Genomic DNA, 21,812 nt, shown 5'->3' on the forward strand with positions numbered 1-21,812 from the left:
ATTGTAATGAGACCTTGATGATATGAATGGCGACAGTTTCTTTAGAAATAAAAAATAAAAAATGAAAAATAATATTACTATTAGTTAAAATGTGATGGGTTCACTTTATTGACTTTGATCCAATGCTTTAAAATTTGGGCAAGCGTTCTATGCTTCTCCGACAGCATGGAAATGACATCTTTCCCTTTATCTAACTGTCCATTTTGAATGGAGGGCTAAAATTGCCTCAATCACAATATCACATCTCTACACTATTTTATTTTTAAATTTTTTTTCTATAAACTAGTTTGACACCAAATTTTGAACGTCTATTCCTCTATTAAACTCGCACTAGCAAAAAAATATAAAAAAAATATTTTCAAGAGGTACTTTGATCATTATATTTTATCGAAAAATTATTTTTAATATTTTTTTATAGGTGCGCCCCAATGAGAACATGACACATACCAAATTTTATATTCATACAATTTGTATATAAAAAAAACTAAAAATAAAATACTTTGAGACGTCGGATCTAAAATCAAATGGTGAGCGACTCTCTTGATCAAAATTAGACGGTTGGATGGTAAAGAGAAGATAGAACTTTTATGCTGTAGGGGAAGCATAGAAACCTTTCCCTTAAATTTTATCGATTGGAATAAAAAATCGCTGATCTTTGGTTGCAGTTTCGAGTCCCCTCCATCCGAGCACTTATGTATATAATTTTTAATATATTATACTTACATGGGTGAAGTTTGTATACAGTGCCTACCTTATACTATACAAGAAACCCTTCAATGGCTTGAAATTCTATGTTCAACCCTAATTATAAAATTTTAAATTTAAAAAACGATGTAGATTATAAAAATCTATAAACACTTGAAAATAGACAGTTTAAATAACTTGTTACAAAATGCACAACCTTTTAATACTTCAAATTCTTTTTTTTCTTATACCAAAATGTCATGATGTCAAGATGTTCAATTGAAAGGTTTTTTAACTTTAGATGCTCTTTTCTATTGGATTTTTTTGAAGCGGGCCTTACTTGTATAGTATAAGGTTGCAATCTTATATATATAAGAAGCATCTACACGACGCTTATGAGCGAAAATGAACAATGTTTTCGTCTATAAACTTATCACTAATTGAAAAAATCGGGCAACGTGGATAAAACAACTGCCACTGACTTAACAAGTATGTGGTGGCACCGTCATGGAAATGCTAAGTCCGTGATGGTAAAAAAATCACATGAAAGCATCACGGACGTTGTGCGGTCCGTTCAATAAACCGCAACAGGCATAACAAGTCTGTGACGGGACAAGAAACCACAATAGACATAACAAGTCTGTGGTGGGGCGAAACACTACTCATTTTCGCTTGTAGGCATTTTTTGGAGTTTTCTATATATATATATATATATATATATATATATATATATATATATATATATATAGGTGTGTTTCTATAAGGCTACAACCTTGAACAATCCAATTAAAGTGCATCTCCAAATTTTATCATAACATGTAATTTTAGTGTAAAGAATTATTAGAAATATCTGAAAAAATATTTTTATATCTAATTATAAAGTTTTAAATTCAAAAAGTGGCTACAATCAAGTAGATCTATAAACATATGAAAATCTTGAAAATGGATAGTCAAGATAATGTGTTGCAAGATGTACTATTTTCGGGACTCGAAATTCGTTTTTTCTTCTATATTCATACATCTAGATGTTGAGATAATCAATTGCAGGGTTTTTCACCATTAAAACAACTTTTTCCTATAGATTTTTGAAGCGCATCTGTAATTCTACATTTTAAGGTTGCAACCTTATATAAACTTTTTCTTATATATATATACACACACACACACAAAAATAAATAAATTAAACGTCACCTTAAAACTCACCAAAAATTGCAGCTTTGACATGTGAAAACCTTCAAATTGCTCATCTTGGCCTTCAACATTACGGTCATAAGAAACAAATTAAGATTTCAAATCCTAAAAATAGTGTATATTGTAACACATTATTTAAATAAAGATAACTCATGGATCTGTGAGATCTCTTGAGCTTCAAATTTCATAGTCGGTATTGGAAATTGATTTAAAGGCATCATGAAGATTTTTGATGCTCGAAGTGCTTTCCGAAAGAGTATTGAGAGTGAGGCTTTACTTTATTTCATAAAGGCTAGGCCTCATAGAAATTGCACCATGTGTGTGTGTGGGATTTACTTTATTTCATAAAGCCTAGGCCTTATAGAAATTGCATCCTGCGCACGCACGTGTATCACATAACGAGTTTTGATCCATCACATCCGCATGCAGCCTCCCATAAAATTTGGAAAACGACCTCTATTTCTGCTAGTGGCAGAACAAAGCAACTTACCAGTTAATGCTCCGTTCAAAACACTGAAACTTGGCCAATAAACTCACCACTACAATTGTGATGGACTTTTTGGGATTCAAAAACAGATTAAGCTATGCTTTCAATCACTGCAAGCACCATTAAAAACACAGAGATTTAGGGCCTACTTGATAAATGAGAAAACAGAAAAAACAAACTGTTTTTCTCAATGACCACATTTTCTCCTGTTTGGGAATGGGGTAAAGCGAGAAAACTTGGCATCCCATATTTCTCCACAGTCCATGCTTCTCTCCAATTTTGAGGAAAACTGCAGTGCACTGATTACTCAGGAAAGGTGGGCGAACGCAGACCCCTCCTCATCCCCCTTTTATTTATGTAATCTCACAATCTCTCTCCCCTCTCAATTTCTATTCTCCTAAGCTCTAGCCCAAGCTTTCTCCGGTTTTCATAGATAGGTTCCTAAACAAAGGTTCACAATCCCCAGCCACGAGTTTTTTACTTCTACTTTTTACTCGGGCTTCCTGCTTCTCTGAGATTCTCCAGGAAAACAGTTTTCTCAGTTGCCAAACACAGCCTTATTTCTCCTCTGGGTAATAACGGCTGGAAAGTACATTAGAAAAAGTTGCCGACAATTTGAAGGCATCAGGCATCAGTTGGTTTCCACCAAAGTACAGACAAAACAGGAATTTATTGTGAGGCAATCATTACCTAAAACGTTTCAAAAAGATACTAGTCTTGTCAATTCAAAAATTTGAAATGTCAGGTTCAAAACAAATTTAAGGACACACGGTACTTGCTGACTATTTGAAGGCATCAGGCATCAGTTGGCTTCCACCAAAGTACACACAAAACAGGAATTTATTGTGAGGCAATCAATCCCTAAAACGTTTCAAAAAGATAATAGTTTTGTCAATTCAAAAATTTGAAATGCTATGTTCAAAACGAATTTAAGGACACGGTACTAATAAACATGGAAGCAAACCATAGAGAGGAGACAAGGCGTACCCAATTATGAAGCTATACATAAACGCACATGGAATAAGCCACTACACAAAAATTACAAGGAAAATCTCTGAACGCAAGAATTGAGATCCTACATAAATCACATAGAAAGGCACTGTGAAACGCTCTATGTATCAGAGAGAAACACCCCCCTAGTATTTCAATAATATATAACAGAAGATAGAGAATGGAGTGAGTCATGCATTTGACATTATTCTGAGAAACCAAGTAGCATGATACCTAAGTATATAATGAAGTAAGAATCCTGAACCTGTACATGCTCCAACTCCAACGTTTTATCATACAGATCTCCTGCACTTCACAAATCCATTTTGTCAAAGAGGTCCTGTTCTCAGAATGGACATATAAGAAATTAAGTTCGGGTCCTTTATATTCCACTTAAGAACTGCTTGGATGGGGCATTAGCATATAATACTAGACAATCAAGCATAATGTAAGAGTATTAGGAAATCAAGTACCAGCTTGACAATCAGAGATTGGACGTTGATTCTTTGATCTCCTCTAAACTGATAGCCTACATCAATAAGAAACCAAAGCCTCATGTTAATGTCAAACACATGTAAATGAACATGCACAAGCACGCACAGAATTTTGGGTTGCTTTTTTTCGTTTTTGGGGAGGGTTGGGGTTTGGGGGGTTTGGCAAGTGGTGGAGGAAGAGAGTTGGGCCTTTGAGCAGATTTTGCGAGGTTCCACATATTCCTTTTCTTTTCATGCAGAATGGTGCATTCAATTTGAAAAATTGAAGCGTCGAGAAAATCATCATATTTTCAAGTTACCTTCTCAAATGATGCAGTGAACAACAAAATGCATCTCATTTTTACTAAATATAATCCATGTGAATGTTTCTATGTTTTATGGTGCATGCTGCATATAGCATGGTCCCGTGGAACAGCCCTCTACAGATTTTGTTCTTCCCCAAGCACCTAGCTAGCAGGACTGCTTTTCATCTGAGAATTTGCATACCATCCTTTATTTGCCTTGCGAACAATTTGTAAAAAATAGAAAAGGAAAAAAAACAAAAAAACTCTTGGAGACCTAGATCATAGGCCATAAATTGGACAGTCTACAAACAAATTTTTTGGGGGAGGGGATTGAATTTGCAGCAGTTTTTGAGCTTCAAATCAATTTTTCTATTTTCTAATTTCCATTTTATTATATAATTTGATCTTATAGATGACAAAATATCTTTTGGGGTTTCAGGACCAAACATATTTCGTAACTGTTGTGTTTTGGGTAGTGGGCAAGTGTACAAGGTGATCTTATGGACCACCAAATCTTTTTATTTCAATACTAAGAACAGTGTTAAATAGAGAGGAAAAAATATGTTTTTTAATATATCATTGTAAGAAGAAACTTTCTTCTGAGCAAGAAGGGGCAATTTCATTAATGCAGATCATTGCACTTATGTTCCAATACACTTTCCCCAGTAGTTAAATATTGTTCCATCCACATGTAGGCAAGAAAAGCAATTAAAAATTACAGCACGTTCTGATGGTCACATTACAGTACGATGTCCATAACAATAGACACCAAACTCACCCTCTGATATCAACGCCAAGAACAACCTACAGTATTCCTATGAGTGTGCAAGCCTAAGTTTGATGGTTATGATACCAAATTCCATCCCAAAACAGCAAAGTGGAAAACTTACCGTAAAGAAAAAGTAGTAGTCGAGAGTTCAAGCGTAAGTTCTAATGGGTATATTTCATCTCGTACAACAATACTCGGTTCAAGGTAGGAAAAGAAGCATATGGAGCATGTTAAAGAGGTGCACACATGGTACTGGGACCACATCAAGCAAGCATCAGAGTCACTGACAAAAATTCAGTCAGAAAGACAAAAATTCAGTCAGAAAGGCCACGAAACTGACTTTAGTGTCATTTAGATAATCCTTGTTAGAGTAAATCCCATTCTATACAATTCTATTTGCTTGCAAGTTGCATCTCCAGGAGTCCAGCTTCCGTAACATGTACCCTTGCTCCCCATTGCAGCTTTTTAGGGCAAGTAAAACAGGTGAAATACATATGCCCCCTATTCACTAATAAATGCAAGTTCCACTAACTAGGAAAATCCATCTTCCAGAATATTTGTTTTTGGTTTCTCACTCCCCTAAAGCAGAGCCTAAAAATCAGTGAACCAGCTAGGAATGGCTTGACCTGACGTGCCATGGACTTTGACTGTGTCTTGGCTGAGCCACAACAGACACAGTGGAGGCTCTATTTCTTTACATGTTTCTGTACTAGTTTTTTAAGACTCCGATGAGTCTTATTGCATTGACTCATCTCTGAACTGCATTCAAAGCAAGAGGAATGTTTTGAACTTTATTGGAATCAGGGGGAACAAAGGTGAAATAGAGGATCGTCAGTATCCTCTTGTGATTATCTCATGGATTTCATGCTTTCTTTATTGCTCACTTTTGATTATGATTTGACCAAAGGAGTAGTTGTCATGTCAGATTTCTGGAAAACCATGATCAACCCTCCATATTTGTGGCATAAAATTTGAGAATTATTGGCTACATTAAAGCATTGTTTAGATACTTCTCTGTGAGAGCTAAGACACTCAAATCAACTTGGCTCGTCTACTACCCACATTTTCAAGACACATCATAGTCTCATCGGTTCCCAGTGTTAATAATCTTCTCTCTAGAAGTCGTACCGAGTCCTCACTAGTCAACATCGATATGGATGAGGCACTGTGGGATAAGGCACAGTCCCAAGCTGAGTCCAAGTTTTTATACTTTCGAAGATATCTCAGTCTCCAGAATTACTTCAACCTCTATTTTCCATTTATCAAACCCTTTATCATAATATCACTGCTCCAAATTCCCAACACAAGACTTGTTCCATCTGCAATGACTTACTCCTAAAGCAAACAAATAAACAAACCTCCATGACCAATTAGTGTTATAACATCCTCACAGGCAACCCCTATTCCCCCATAGGTCCAACAATTTAATAGCACTTTCACTGGTTGTATTGAAGAATAGAAGATCTGCAACAATTACATTTTTTGAAAAATAGTTATTTGTTTCCTAGGTGACAAAATGAGACTGTATGAAGGAACTAGTGGACGCATACTATTCCACAGTCCTTGTATCCTATTTGACTGTTGATCTGGCTAAAATTTGACTTTGGTATTTGTAGCTATTTCTGCAAGACCATCATGGCAAAACTCTTATCAAACATCCATGAACTGATCTTTCAGATATTTGTTTCTCATATTTCATCCAGGACATTTTGAAAGTGAAACAAGTAATACTGAAAACAATTTCTAAAAGGTCAAACTTATTGTGCTTGAGTTCCAAATGCCTCACACCATGACCATTTGGTGCTCCAAACTTTGCTCAAAACAACAAATAGAACACTGATAAACATGACTATGAGTCAGCATCAATGGAAAGTGCGTGTTTCAGCTGCTGCAAGAAGCCCTTCCCTTCACAGCTTAAGGAATCGCTTTCGGCAGCCCTTATCTCTTTTGACTGATTTCAGAAGGAAAACTATTCAACATTGTCATTTGGAAGCTCAGTTACATCCCTTGAGAGGCTTTTGAGCCAATCAAGTATCTAATTTTAAATTATCTTTAGTGTCCATGGATGACATTTAAATGCATGTGTTGTACCAATTTGTAAAGTAAGAACGAAAGAATACATATTCTACCAATCCATAAGTTTAGTCTCCCTGAGGCAGACCTGAAGACAGAGTAAAAACAAGAAAATACCTGTTCGCCACCAGCAAAATCGTTGTCAGAGGTGAGGAAAAGCATACAGTGGCACTCCTTCCTGCCAATAGTCATATCATTATATAGAACTTTAATAGCACAAGGGATGCCAATTTAGTATGAGTGATAGTATACTATGGTGCGCTTTGAAATGTACATCTCCTGAAGCAAGCTTGAAAGGATCAATTCATCTCAAGTGTCAATGTCAACAATGAACGGTCAATGGGGCATGTAGCATACCATTTATATGCTGCATGTTCACAGATTATTTTACCATAATATAATCTTATTGTGATTTTCTAATACCGAATGATATGGAAGGGGAAAAATACAGAAGGGAGGGTTCTATCTTACTTCATAAATAGACAATTGAGAAACTTGTAACTGTAAGTTACATACAGAACACCTCTAATTTGACAGACTTTCTGCAACAATTCTTAAGAAAACGCAATCAAAAGCATAGAACAACAGTGTGGATTAGCTAAAAACACAATCAGTTAACAGAGATCAAAATGAAAACGATGGAACTCTCAACAACTGCAAATAGTATATTGGAGGAAAAGGTGCATTAAGAACCCATTCTCCTATCAAAACTCTCCACTTCAAGTTCCACAGTCAGTCACATTCGAAAGGATACAAATGAAGCCTTGATAAGGAAGTGAACAAACACATGCAATGCAAAGACCCAACAAAAAGCATTCATTTAATAAAAAATCAAAAGGTTATGTACATGATCTTGGGAACCAATTAAATGCTTATGAAACCTCAGGAAAAAGACTAAGACTCAATCACTCAACTTGTTTAATCATTTACAAGCAAACCAAACCAGTACCACATTGCAAAAAAACTCATCAAATGATTGCAATAAACCAAGAAAGAACTAACTAGAAATACCCAATCGATTAAGTCCAAACATTCTTGGAAAGACCAAAGGTTCTCAGAAGAAATTTCCTTAACACCCTCAATCAAAACAGAGCATAACTGAATACATAGTGTAAAAGTACAGTTAATGATTTGCTTAACGATATAAGAAAACTGAGTTCACCAACTTCATCCTATCTTGGTAGAAATGAGACACATGCTATTGCTGATAACTGCCTAGTCAATTCTTGAGAAGTTGAAAACCGTAAAACTATTCCAGTACAAGAAAATGACATAATGGTGCTTTTTAATCTGTCACTAACTCTTTTCTCTCTCTCTCTCTCTCTCTCTATATATATATATATATATATATGGGTGTGGTTTCTATAAGGTTACAACCTTAAACAATCCAATTAAGGCACACCTTCAAATTTTATCATAACATGTAATTTTGGTGAAAACAATTCTTAGGATTATCTCAAAATCTATTTTTATATCTAATTATAAATTTTTAAACTCCAAAAATGGTTAAAATCAAGTCGATCTATAAACATATGAAAATCTTGAAAATGGGCGGTTTAGATAATGTATTGCAAGATGCACTATTTCTGGGACTCAAAATCTTTTTGTTTTTTCATATTCATTCATCTCAATGTCGAGATGATCAATTAGAGGTTTTTCAACATTAAAACAACTTTTTCCGATCGATTTTTGAGGTCCATCTGTAATTCTACATTTTAAGGTTGCAATCTTATATAAATTTTTTCCTATATATATATATATATATATATATATGTAGGTGCGGTTTCCATAAGGTTGCAACCTATTACGTACAAGGAACTTAAATCTCACTGACGAGACAATGTCAATGATTGATGAGTAAAGTTCTACAATGTCAATGCCAAGTAAAGTTCTACAATATTTCACTCATGGCGCATCTATCATTCTACATTTTAAGGTTGCAACCTTGTATAAATTTTTTCCTATATATATATATATATATATATATATATATATATATATATAGGTGTGGTTTCCATAAGTTTGCAACCTATAGGTATAAGGAACTTAAATCTCACTGACGCGACAATGTCAATGATTCATGAGTAAAGTTGTACAATGTCAACGCCGAGTAAAGTTCCACACACACACACACATATATATATACATATGGAAAAGTCTTCTCAACACCTATAGGCGAAAATGAACAGTGATTTCTCCTATGCTCATCACCGTCTAAAGTTCATCGCATGGTCAGGATTGTCCGGTAGTGTTTCAATTTTCATTTTTTTTGTCTATAAATCGGAATGATTTGAAATTTGGAACATATGTACATCTTAGTGAAGCGCACCTAATAAAAATATGAAAAAAATATTTCGTAAAATATAAATTGACCAAAATACCCCCATAAATTTTCAGGGGTATTTTGGTTAATTTATATTTTGTGAATTAGTTTTTTTATATTTTTATTAGAATCTCCTATTTTTTATTAACACACCCTCCAAATTTTAGATCATTCCGATTTGTAGAAAAAAAAATGAAAATTGAAACACTACCGGACAACTATGACTGTGCGATGAACTTTGGACGGTGATGAGCATAGGCGAAATCACTGTTCATTTTTGCCTATAGGCATTGTGTAGTGTTTTCCTATATGTATATATATATATATATATGAAAATTCTTAGAAACATTCATGAGTAAAGTTCTACAATGTTTCACTCATGGCTCATAACTATCCAAAGCCCATCAAATGGTCATGATTGTCTAATAGCATTTGAATTTTAATAATTTTTTTCAAATCTCATTAACCTCAAAATTTGTAGGTGTGTGCTTAGTGAGGCACACTTAAATAAAATATAAAAAATAATTCAAATAAATAAAAATGACTAAATTACCCTTATGAATATTTCAAGGATTTTTTCATCATCATTTGATAATTAGTTTCTAATATTTTATTTTGGTGCAAGGTGAATTCCAGATAAATTGGATTTTTTAAAAAACATAAAACTTCAAATATTATTGGATAATCATGGCTATAGAAACTCACCCATAGGTGTTTGTAGGGTTTATCTATAGAGCACACAAGACCCCCCCCCCCCCTCCGCATGCAGCCACCCCCATCCACCCCCACAAACCCACCACCATAAGGGCACCGATATCAATTTCTTAGGGAAAATTACTCATTATTTTAACAAAAACTTTTAAGAAATAAAATCCTATAATCACCCAAAATGATGCATGACGTAATACAGAGTCTCACACACAGTGGCTTATATGCGGACAAATAACATCATATCATCGGTCTCTGCAATTAAAAGGTTGTCAAAGGAATACTTCCGGTACAGCCCAAAACAATACTTCATTTGGTGTTAAGTAATAGACAAGAGATGTGTACCTTTCCCTCATGGGTACACATGGGCAATTCCAAAAACCATGAGCTGCCTCAGCCTCTTTATCATCATAATGCCTGAATCTCACAAATTTATATAACGTCAGAAAACACATCATTATTTCATTCATCAAATGGAAAAAGAGGAGCCAGAATTCATGCCAGCAGAAAATAAAAAGGAAGACATCTAAGAAAATTATTCAATTACCTACAAGGGCATAATGGTGCCCCTAATGTATCTTTATGTTCCGCCAACCCCTGTAAATGAAGAATATTAAAACCACATTCTTAAAGAAAAATGTAGCACATGTCAAACAGAAACAAAATTGACCATCTAGAGATATAATAAAGAGATATTAATGTGGTTCTAATCCTTGACTGTGAAAATTATCAGATGTCACTAACATGCAATAGCATAAAAGCATAAGCAAAGTGTTGCAACTCTTATCCATTGTAAAGTTCCTCAAGCTGCATGTCCTTATTCCAACATATTTAAGGAAGTGTGGGATACTGAAATTCTTTGAAGCCAAGAAAAAATATGTGATCATTTAAAGGGCCAAAAAATTTCTTTAACAGAAGGTGTTCCATATAAGAATTAGCAACTGCACTGTAAAGTCCATCAGCATTTCAAACCATAAACGCACACAGGTTTCTATAGTACATGAACTTTTCCACATTCATAACTTTCAAACCCCAAAAAAATTATGTACAGATTTCACAAAGAACAACCGAAGTATGAGTAGAGTATGTGGTTGTAATAATCCTAAAATTTCAAAAACAAAAAAACAAAAAGAGAGAAAAGAAACTTTTAATAAGTGATGGTCCATATAAGTATGATGGTCCTTAGGGACCATCACCACTTTGGTTAACCTTTTACCTCTCTTTAACACGTCCCTTGGTTGTGTGGGACTTAAAGCTTTTACGTTTAATTTAAACGCTACACCTCGTGTATGAGGTGTAACTTAATAAAATATTATAATAAGGTATCGTAAGAATTTAAATAGAATAAGTGAGGACTCCCACCCTAGAAAATTTTGAGGTCTCCCTCTCTCTAGCCGAATTTTTATCGGAAGCTCCCTCTCAAATATTTTAGGTAAGTGACATTATTATCTTGAAAAATAATCCATTCTTTTTAAAAATGAAATGAAATAATTATTTCTGCTTATTATCATGAATTTTAGGCCCGATAAATTTTATGCGCACGCGCCCTCATTATTTTAAACATAACCTTTGTAATAAAAATTGTGATATTTTATCTATGTTAGAAATTTTGAATGCTGTAAATTATTAGAAATAAATTTATTTATTTTTCTTGACTATTGTTAGAAAATTTTAGATACTGTAAAATTATTAGAAATAAATGTGATATTTCTGCTTTTAGTAAATTGTGATATTTCTTTCTACTGTTTTTGAATATTTAGACATTGTAAAATTCATGTGCAAATGACTGCCTTATTATTTAAAAATTGATAGTTTTGCAATTGATTATAGCATTATTGTGAAATGTTTATTTATGAATTGATATCCCATAAATTGTGATAATTCCGTATTCTTGAATTTCTATAAGAGTCTTTCTATACATATTAGATTGGCAATTATGCTAGAATGTTTTTACAAACTGCTACCTTTCTGAATTTGAGCCCAAAATATTTGACTGGGTGTTTTTGAAAATATTGATATCTTTCAACCATGATTATTTTAGGATTATGATGATCACTTACTGAGTAGCCAAACTCATCAAACTATGGTAAACATTTTTTTCAGGATAAATGCGGATTCATTTTGAGTGCTAGTCAAGATCAACCTTGGAAGATATTGTTGTTGCGCTAACTTTCTTTTGTTACCTTGTAAGAATTCGCCACTGAATTTGTCTTATCAAGAAATGTATAAATGTTTTGATTGTCACATCTCAGGAATATCAGTATTGTAAATTCTTGGGGTGTGACAATTATGGTATCAGAGCAATCGGTTTAAGATTCTTAGGAAATTTAAAAAAAAAAAAAAAAAAGAATATACTTAAAATCGCATTTATTGCGTGTACAGACTGGGACGAAGTCAAGATCCAGAATAGCTGAAGCTATTATGGAAGGAATTCACAAAGCTTTGGAAAGTATGGTTGCTCTAATGCAACATCAGATGGAAAACAACAATCCATCCAGGCAGTCAGTTACGGGAAATGGTGGGAGTGATATCGAACAATTTAAGAAATTGAACCCACCTTCTTTTAAGGGTGCTGTAAACCCATTGGAAGCTGAGGGATGGATTATGCAATTGGAGATAATATTCGAGGTAATGGAATGTCCTGATGATAGGAAGGTGGCCTTGGCAGTTTTTATGTTAGAAGGAGAAGCACAACATTGGTAGTGAATGGCAAAAGGAGTATTGGTTAAAGAAAATAAACCCTTGACTTGGGAAGTATTTCTAGAGGCGTTTAATGAAAAGTATTTTCTAGATTTTATTCAAGACCAAAAAGGAATGGAATTTTTGGAATTAATCCAAAGAAACCGGACAGTAGCACAGTACGAGGCCAGGTTTACTGAATTGTCCAGGTTTGCCCCACATATGATTAACAATGAGGCAAGAAAGGTGAAGAAATTTGAAAGGGGTCTCAGACCAGCTATTAGAAGCAGAATATCAGTCTTAAAATTGAGAACTTATGCTGAAATAGTGGATCGAGCCCAAATTGTCGAAAAAGATTTCGAAGATTACTAAAAGACGAAAAATCAGAAAGGCCATGTTAGACCCACACCATCTAATCGACAACAGTTTGAAAGGGCAAACAAGAAGCCAAGGCCCTTACCACTTCAGAGCCCAATAGAACCATGTAAAACATGCGGAAAAAACCATTGATCCAGCCCATGTTATTGGAATACTGGAGCCTGTTTTAAATGTGGAAAATTGGGACACCAGATTAGACAATGTCCTAGCTTACAGATGCAACAGCTACCAAAGCAGGGAGATATAGCTCAAAAGCCTCAGATGAAGGGAAGAGTATTTGTGATCACCAAGCACGACGTTCAGGCCTCAAAATCAGTGATCCAAGTTACTCTTATTATCTTCCAAAAAGTAGCTCATGTTTTGATTGATCCTGGATCTACTCATTCATTTGTGTCATCACACTTTGCATGCCACTTAAAGGTAGAACTAGAACAATTAGAATACATTCTAGAGGTAGCCACACCGATGAGAAATTCAATTAACACCAATATAGTGTACAAATCATGTGTAATAAAGATAGAAGAAAAGGAACTGTTGGTTGATTTAATAATCCTGAAAATTCAAGATTTTAATGTAATCTTAGGCATGGATTGGCTTTCTGCATACCATGCAAGTATTGATTGTTATAAGAAAATGGTTACCTTTAGTATTCCGAATCAACCAGTATTTTACTTCAATGGTATCAAAGAAGTCTCCCCATCATATTTAATCTCCTGTAAGCTAATCGTCTCCTTCGAAAAGGGCGTCAAGGCTTTCTTGCCTATATCAAAGAAGATAGGAAGGAAGAGATAAATTTGGATACCACTCCGGTTATCCGAGAATTTCCTGACGTTTTTCCTGAAGAATTGCCAAGATTACCACCTGACAGGGAAATTGAATTCTCTATTGAATTATTGCCCGGGGTGGCCCTAATTTTTAAGGCACCTTACAGAATGGCACTTGCAGAACTTAACTTAAACAACAATTGGAAGAATTATTAGATAAAGGTTTTATCAGGCCCAGCGTGTCACCTTGAGGTGCTCCGACATTGTTTGTTAAAAAAAAAGATGGGACCTTGAGATTGTGTATCGATTATAGGCAGTTGAACCAAGTGACAGTGAAAATAGGTATCCATTACCTAGAATTGATTATTTATTTGATCAATTACAAGGATCATAAGTATTTTAAAAAATTGATCTTAGATCTGGATACCATCAGCTTAAGATTAAAAGTGAAGATTTCCCAAGACAGCTTTCAGAACAAGGTATGGCCATTATGAATTTTTAGTCATGCCTTTTGGATTAACCAATGCACCGGTTGCATTTATGGATTTGATGAATCGGATCTTTAAGCCCTTTTTGAATAAATTTATTGTGGTATTCATTGATGATATTTTAATTTATTCCAAGAATCAGAATGAACATGAGCAGCATGTAAGAATGGTATTGCGAATATTAAGAGAGAAGAAATTGTATGCCAAACTTAGTAAATGTGAATTTTGGCTTGAACAAGTGACATTTTTAGGGCATGTCATATCAAAGGAAGGTCTATCAGTTGATCCTTCAAAGGTTGAAACCGTTGTTAATTGGAAACAACCAAGTAATGTGACTGAAGTTCGAAGCTTTTTGGGATTGGCAGGATATTACAGAAAATTTGTAGAAGGATTTTCTCGAATCGCAACCCCATTGACTCGATTGACACAGAAAAATGTCATATTTGAGTGGACAAGTGAATGTGAGGAGAGTTTTCAAGAACTAAAAGTTCGATTAACTTCAGCACGTATTTTAACTATTCCTGAGGGGAGTGAGGGATTTGTGATTTATAATGATGCTTCACATAAAAGCTTGGGTTGTGTATTAATGCAATATGTAAAAGTAGTCGCATATGCATCCAGACAGTTGAAAGAATATGAGAAAAAATATCCAATTCATGACTTGAAGCTGGCTGCAATAGTATTCGCTTTGAAAATATGGAGGCATTATCTATATGGTGAGCAATTCGAAATATATACGGATCATAAGAGCTTGAAATACCTCTTCTCTCAGAATGGATGGATTTCTTAAAAGATTATGACTGTACAATCCATTATCATTCAGGAAAAGCGAACGTTGTCGCCGACGCTTTAAGTAGAAAATCTACGGGAGTCTTAGCTCATCTAATGATCCAAGAAATGAGATTGTTAGAGGAAATAGTGGATTGGCATCCGACTCCGTCCATTAATAGTGTAGTAAGTATGATTGCCAACATTAAGGCAGAACCCCAATTAATCCAACATATCCGATCGGCACAAAAGAAAGACCCTCAGCTTATAACAATTATAGAAAAAGTGAAGCAAGGAAAAATTCGATCATCTCTATTTACTAATTTCTTTTCAATAATAATAAGAAATACTAAATTATGATATTTTCTTGAATTAAGAAGCCAACTTATCTTGTTGCTTGATTGCCATACCTTTTCACATGCGCATTTGTGCTCTCTTTCACACCCCTTACAAACACTGACCGAAAAACTATGAAAACCATATCAAATTTTTTGGAAACCCCCGAAGTCGACATTAATGCTAAGGGGGGCACCTAGTTGTTTGGAGCCGAGAGGGTTGGGGCTGGAACAACTTTAACAGTGAGAGCCCCTCCGTAATTCTTAGCCCCAAAGCACCCTACATATAGTAAGACCTTTGTTGATCCCTTGAACAGGTGGCCAAGACATATATGGGTACCCATTGAGACCTAGCCACATTCCAACCCTTTCATAGCTAGGAACCCCACCTGAGCCTTAACCTACCTATAGAAAACTAGGTCAAATTTATCAAACCTTTTAAGGTGCTGTTTTGCCTAGCCTACTTTAGTTTAGGTCTGTCAAGAGTAATGTTCAAGGATTAAACGGAGGTGAGGTCTGACCCCATGACTTCAGGCCAACCTAGGTCTAGGACACTAGGTCGGCAGCCTGAGAGGATCCACCAAGGCGCTCCTCCTACCCAAGGTACCCATGTGGGTGAATCTAGTCTCAACCCATAAGGAACCATACCTAGCAATCCAGGCTACAAGCTAGTAGTCCTCATGACTGTCGTTAAGAACCGTGGACCTCCAAGTTGCACCCTGAATAGTCAAGGAATTAGACCAGGGGTAATCCACCAAGACATGGGTGTGAGTCTTAATTCCCGTTAGTGTGACCAAGGTAGGCCAAATGTCCAAACCCTTCCAAGTCTATGGTCAGTGCACCATAGCTAGGTTAACCTTAGTGATCAGTTACCACCCAAGAATTTTGGCCCAAACAAACAACCAATTAAGGGAGAGTGGTCCAAGGCTCACATAGGCTTGAGGTGCCCAGTCATGTTTCTAGTCACCATGGCATTGCTAGGGGCAACCCATTTACTCAACCTAACACCAATAGGAGTCAGCGTCCTGACCATAGTCAGCTCCAGGCAAACCCTCAGGTGTCCTGCAAGGCCTAGTGAACAAGGGATATACCATTCAACCACCTAGTCAGCATAGGCAAGGTAGGATAGAAGTTCAACCCCTTAATTCACCTGTAGCCAACTGGCCCAAACCAAGTTAACCCTATTAGTTAACAATTTGCTAGACAAGCAAACCAAATAACCACTTAGTAGGAATAGGCCACCTAGCTAGGGGTCTGGTTATGGCCATCGACGTTTGATAGTAATCATGGACTTCATGCCCTCTTTGGGTCAAATACTAAATAAAGAGGCGATTCCAACTCTAGAAGTAGACCACCTTGTCTATGACAGGAGCATCTAGGCCCAGTTAACCAAGGTCAAAGGTCTAGCCACCGTAGTAACCCAGGGGGTCCTTCCCAATTTCCCATAAGTGAACACTTAGTTTTGCACGTCTTCTTGCGAAACTGGAAAAGTTAGGGTAAGCCCAATGAGGCAACAACAAGATAGCCCAAGGGGTTTCATATGTCAACAATCATCCTAACTAGTCCAATCGGTTCCCCAAGCTCAATCAACAATTCATATACCCAAACACAAGCTCAATAGTCCATCTTAAGCAACCAATCGTCCAGAGAAGTTGTCCTAGTGCCAATGCTCAGTTAGCCAATATGTAGGCGACCATGCAACACCTTCAAGACTCTTTAGAGAATGGGAATATGCGATTTCTCAGCTCCTAAAGCATATGTACAAGAAACCCTTGAAAATCTCTAAGATTTACCAATGGGATTCATTATGCCACCATTTCGAAAGTTCTCCAGAAAGGGTCACCTAGAAGCACATATCAACGCTTGCCTGCTTTCAGTGCCAACCCACTGTGACCGGCCCAATCAATTAAAGGCGATGTTCTCACATAGCCTATCAGGAATACCCTTCATATGGCATCGACAATTCATGAAGGATAACTCCAATGCGACTCCGGACAAGATGTTTTAAAAGTTTGAGTCTCATTACTGGGGCAGCAAACCCCAACCCGTCTCACTAGGGGAGCTTACCTCAAAGGGGCGAAAGGATGACGAATTGTGCCTTGACTTTGTTGAGCTATTTAGGTTTGTTGCTTCTCGGGTTCTCGAGTGCACTCCCTTCAATACACACTAATTGCTATCCTCCTAGAAAATGTTACGCCCGAATACATGTCCTTAGCAAAAGCAACATGCCCTTCTCTTTCGACTCCATGCTCGAGATGGTAGCGCACTATGAGAGGGCGAAGGACAAAGCTAGTTTCCCTCAGGAATCAACCACTAGCTACACCTTAACAGGAGATGATCAAGATGAAGCTTCACTCGGTGGAAAAGTTAAAGAAGTCATAACCAATGAGTCGAAGGTCCGACCTCTCCTTCTAAAATTCTTAGGTACATAGATAAACCGCATTTCTATACATGGCAGATGCAAAGAGGTATGACCAAGGAATTTAGTCGCATTAAGGAATCAATGAGTGATGTTCTCAAGCCATAACTTGACAATAAACTTGTGGAGTAGCCTATAGCTTAGATTTCTCTCTTGCCCCATTGGGGATAAATCGAAGTGGTGCAAATGGCATCGAAGCCGTGCCCATTACATTGAGGAATGCCTTACTCTTAGGAATATTGTTAAATATTTAATTGATAAAGGAATCATAACAGTCACGAGGCAGACCAAAGGGAATGACAAGCCTACTTCTGGGCCAATTTCCACTCTTAATAAAAGGGGTATATTTTCCATCTTAAATCCGGATGGTATCACTGGCACAAATAAAGACGAGGAGATATCTTCAACCTCCCAAACAACCGCCGAGGTCGACCTAATAAATATGAATGAGTCTAGAACTCGGTCTAAATGTAAAGATCATCCAACATGGCCTTGTGGCAAGGGACAAGACTAGCCTGAGAACCCGTTAAATAAAGAGCAAGACAATCATAATCTCACCTAAGACTCTGTGGTAAGAATCATCAAATCACAACGATGAGGATAGCCTTAGCCTAGGTTCCATGACTTAATAAAGGGCGAAAGAACAAGTACCTTAAGAAAGATTCCGATAGTAGTTGAAGATGCAGGCCCAAAAAGGATCCAAGATATCCCTATAATGCATGTTAGAGTATGGACAAAAGATCTGTTTAATCTTTCAAATAAATGGAATAGACAACCCATACAGGTGGTACAATGCACACAAGCCAAAGGACATAAGCACATCTCCCTTTCGGGTTGACTCGGAGGTTGATAGCATAAAGGATTTAACTTCGAGTATTCTCCCAAGTTTGGACTCAGATTCCCCACCTCTTCAAGAGCAAGAGGAAAACCCCCTAGAAATCGTAAGGGTACCGCCTGCCCCACTATGACATGATTTTGTAGAGAACCCACCTAGGTGGGGTGATGAACCGAATCTAGAAGATCCAGTCAAGCTACCTCTCTGGAGAGCCCAATGGATGACCCCCACTTAACTGGGGCAAAGAAATGGGAAAAGGGAAATCTCTGGAATTTAATTGGGGCAAGGGCATGACTCTAATAAGTAAGGCATCCCAACAATAAGAAGACCCATTTGATGAGACACAAGCTCCCACTAGTGAAGGACATAACTCAATAGAGGTCACCCTATCTAACTAATCAATAGGGGCACCCTTATTGGATGATGACATTATAGCAAGGACAATTGATAAGGTCGAGGCTCTATCCGATGACTCTCAATATGCCATGGCACGGAAATAACGGTATGGAATCAACTCCTTAAGGTCAACTTGAGATCTTGAGTAAATAGGATTATTGAAAAGGAGTATGTCGATCACGCCTTTTAATAGCCAAGTGAGGCATTCACGCATCGCTTAGATACCATATTTTGGGACATTAATGCCCATGGAATCACTAGCCTACAGCTACATATAGGCCCAACGACCTTGATTGAATCTGGGCTGTTGGACCTATGATTAGTTGTAAGCTAGTGGGCCTATTCGTATTTGAATTTTAATTTTTTTCTACAAATCCAAATCATGTGAAATTTTAGGAGTCTATTCTTCTCATCAATGTGCACCTAATACAAATATTTAAAAAATACTTCACAAAGTTTAAATTGATCAAAATACCCTTGAAAAGTTTAGGGGTATTTTGGTCAAATTATTTTTCACAAATATTTTTTTGATATTTCTATTGGATTCTCCTATTTTTACAGAACACAAGCCCAAAATTTCAAGTGATTTGGATTTATATATAAAAAAAAAAATTCAAATTCAAATACGAAATACAATCGTGAACATTGGATCAGCCCAGATTGAATCTGGGACGTTGGGCTCATATTTAGCTGTAGGCTAGTGGGCCTACATCAGCATTTCTATATATATATATATATATATATATATTCAATTTCTGTAGAAGCAATCTGAGCTTCTCAATCAATATAGATGATAATTTGGAAGGCCAATCAGGCGAACCATTCAATAATTAGTCTTTGCATGTGTAGACAGTCAAATTTCGACAACATCTAGAATAGAACCTTTCAGTGGCTAATAGCATTAGGTACACATCCATAATTTCTATCCTCCCTGATGTCTAGAAGAAGCAAGAAAATCTGATAGAGATGGATAAGAGTCAAAGAGTGAAGGACTTGCAGTTTATTGACCTTCATTGAACTCAATGAGATGACAATTTCACATACGAAATCAAGTATGAAGAATAATTATAAAGGATGCTCACATTATAACAGGAGGTTGATGAGACGCTATCTAGATGTGGCTAGCAAAAATTAAAGTTCCTTATTGCACAATAAGGGAACTAGGAAATTCTTTCGACCAAATTGTTACAATTTTATTTCTTAATTCTATCAACAGATGAAAATTGACCAACAGAAACTACCCCAGCCATGTTTCAAAGCAACCCAATATAAAATTCCACAAAGAAACTACTTTATCAATAAGACTTCTGCACTCATCAGAGCATCAAGCTCAGAATATGAGACTCACTGACAGAAAAAGTTGGGAAATTTGTAAAATAATCCATCACTTTGAAAAAAGATGCAAGATCTACAGCAGATGATGTGTTACCCATACTAAAGATGATCATTGTGATCTCGAAAAAGACAATTTAAATAGCTCAAACCTAAATGTTATACACAGGATGAAGATTGTATACTTCATATGCCACATTGCTGAATTAATCAAGTAAATGATATGTTAACTCCTAGCAATAAAATTCCATGAGAAACTGAAATGGGATCTACCTTTATAACAACAGATGTGACCCCTTTATCCACACAAAAATATGTTCCGGAGCGGCGTGCATATTGTTCTGAAAATTTTCTCATAATCTCAACAGATTTTTCTGAAGGTTCCACTGCAGAATCATTGGAAATATAGTTTAAAAGATCATAACATGAAGCAGAAACAGCAGTGACACACCATAGTTCTATAATTGAAAACTTGCAATTATTTTACCACTATAACACAGAAACAACAACAACAGGCTATTGTTAAGTTTTCTTTTTATAGAGCACAAAATGAGATATTCACTTGATTCTCAGCATGAAAGCGTCCAGAGAGAATTCTCCATATGCAACTCCAGGGACTGAAACCAATCTGCTGCACAAATATCATGTAGCCAACTGTATTCTGTCATATAAGGAGTACAAATTGCTTATACCACGGCAGTTTTTTGGTACATATTTGTAACAGAGCTCTTAGGAATATTGAAACCATTGCTATCAAACGTATGAACAGACCAATCAAATACCGACACAAGAAGATTTCAGTCTTCTTACAACCTGCGACTATAAAAACATTCCCACCATTTACGATATGAGAACAATGAAGTGATGAGCAGTGAACTGTTACCCATGCCCAAACCCATCAAAGTTCCTCCAACATCGCAAAACTATCAATTCCTGCATGTACTGCTAATTCTATATTTATGTAGGTTTCTTACTTCAATTTTTTTCTCTTGATATTTCAATGTTATATTGTATATCTATAGATGAAAGATCCTATCCTTGCTAGAAAGCAAGTGGCAAGAGTGAGTTACCTTGATATGAATGTACATATCTTGCACTTGCACTGCATTATTTAATATGAAAGTTCATTTTTTACTACATAATCTACTAATAAAATGAAACAATCGATTATCATACTACCAAAATCAACTCCCATTGAGTATACAAAATGAATTTTATGCTACTCAATGTATGATTATCCAAAAAATGTTTCCTATATAATGTCAAAAAAATGTTTCCTACATAACAAGTGATGCCTTGGGGCAGTGGGGTATCAATGTCTTTCTACTTAGGGATAGTATGGCTAGTGCAACGGACCAAAGTCCACAGACCTCAAATGAGACGGACAAGGATGACGATAGGGTCTGGTTGTCGCT

General features: G+C 36.1%; 1 protein-coding gene across 3 annotated transcripts in view; it reads right to left on the reverse strand.

The window, feature by feature from the left end:
- Nucleotides 1-3,346: 3,346 nt before the first annotated feature.
- The window catches only part of LOC18429770 (ferredoxin thioredoxin reductase catalytic beta chain family protein), a 33,233-nt gene continuing 14,767 nt past the window's right edge, over nucleotides 3,347-21,812 (reverse strand). Inside the window, exons 2-7 of one of the 3 annotated variants that reach the window (XM_011623467.3) lie at nucleotides 20,671-20,783; nucleotides 10,551-10,600; nucleotides 10,349-10,420; nucleotides 7,090-7,150; nucleotides 3,826-3,881; nucleotides 3,347-3,658 (exon numbers count right to left, since the gene is read on the reverse strand). In XM_011623467.3, coding sequence (XP_011621769.1) covers nucleotides 3,837-3,881; nucleotides 7,090-7,150; nucleotides 10,349-10,420; nucleotides 10,551-10,600; nucleotides 20,671-20,783 — 341 coding nt within the window. In that variant the 3' untranslated portion in view covers nucleotides 3,347-3,658; nucleotides 3,826-3,836. Of the gene's footprint in view, nucleotides 3,693-3,825; nucleotides 3,882-7,089; nucleotides 7,151-10,348; nucleotides 10,421-10,550; nucleotides 10,601-20,670; nucleotides 20,784-21,812 lie in introns of all 3 variants that reach the window. The other 2 variants (XM_011623468.3, XM_011623469.3) reach the window with 2 other exon arrangements.

Source organism: Amborella trichopoda, chromosome 10 (assembly GCF_054954075.1).
Source record: "Amborella trichopoda isolate Santa Cruz 75 chromosome 10, AtrichopodaSantaCruz75HAP2 v2.0, whole genome shotgun sequence".
In the NCBI taxonomy this organism is placed as follows: Eukaryota; Viridiplantae; Streptophyta; class Magnoliopsida; order Amborellales; family Amborellaceae; genus Amborella; species Amborella trichopoda.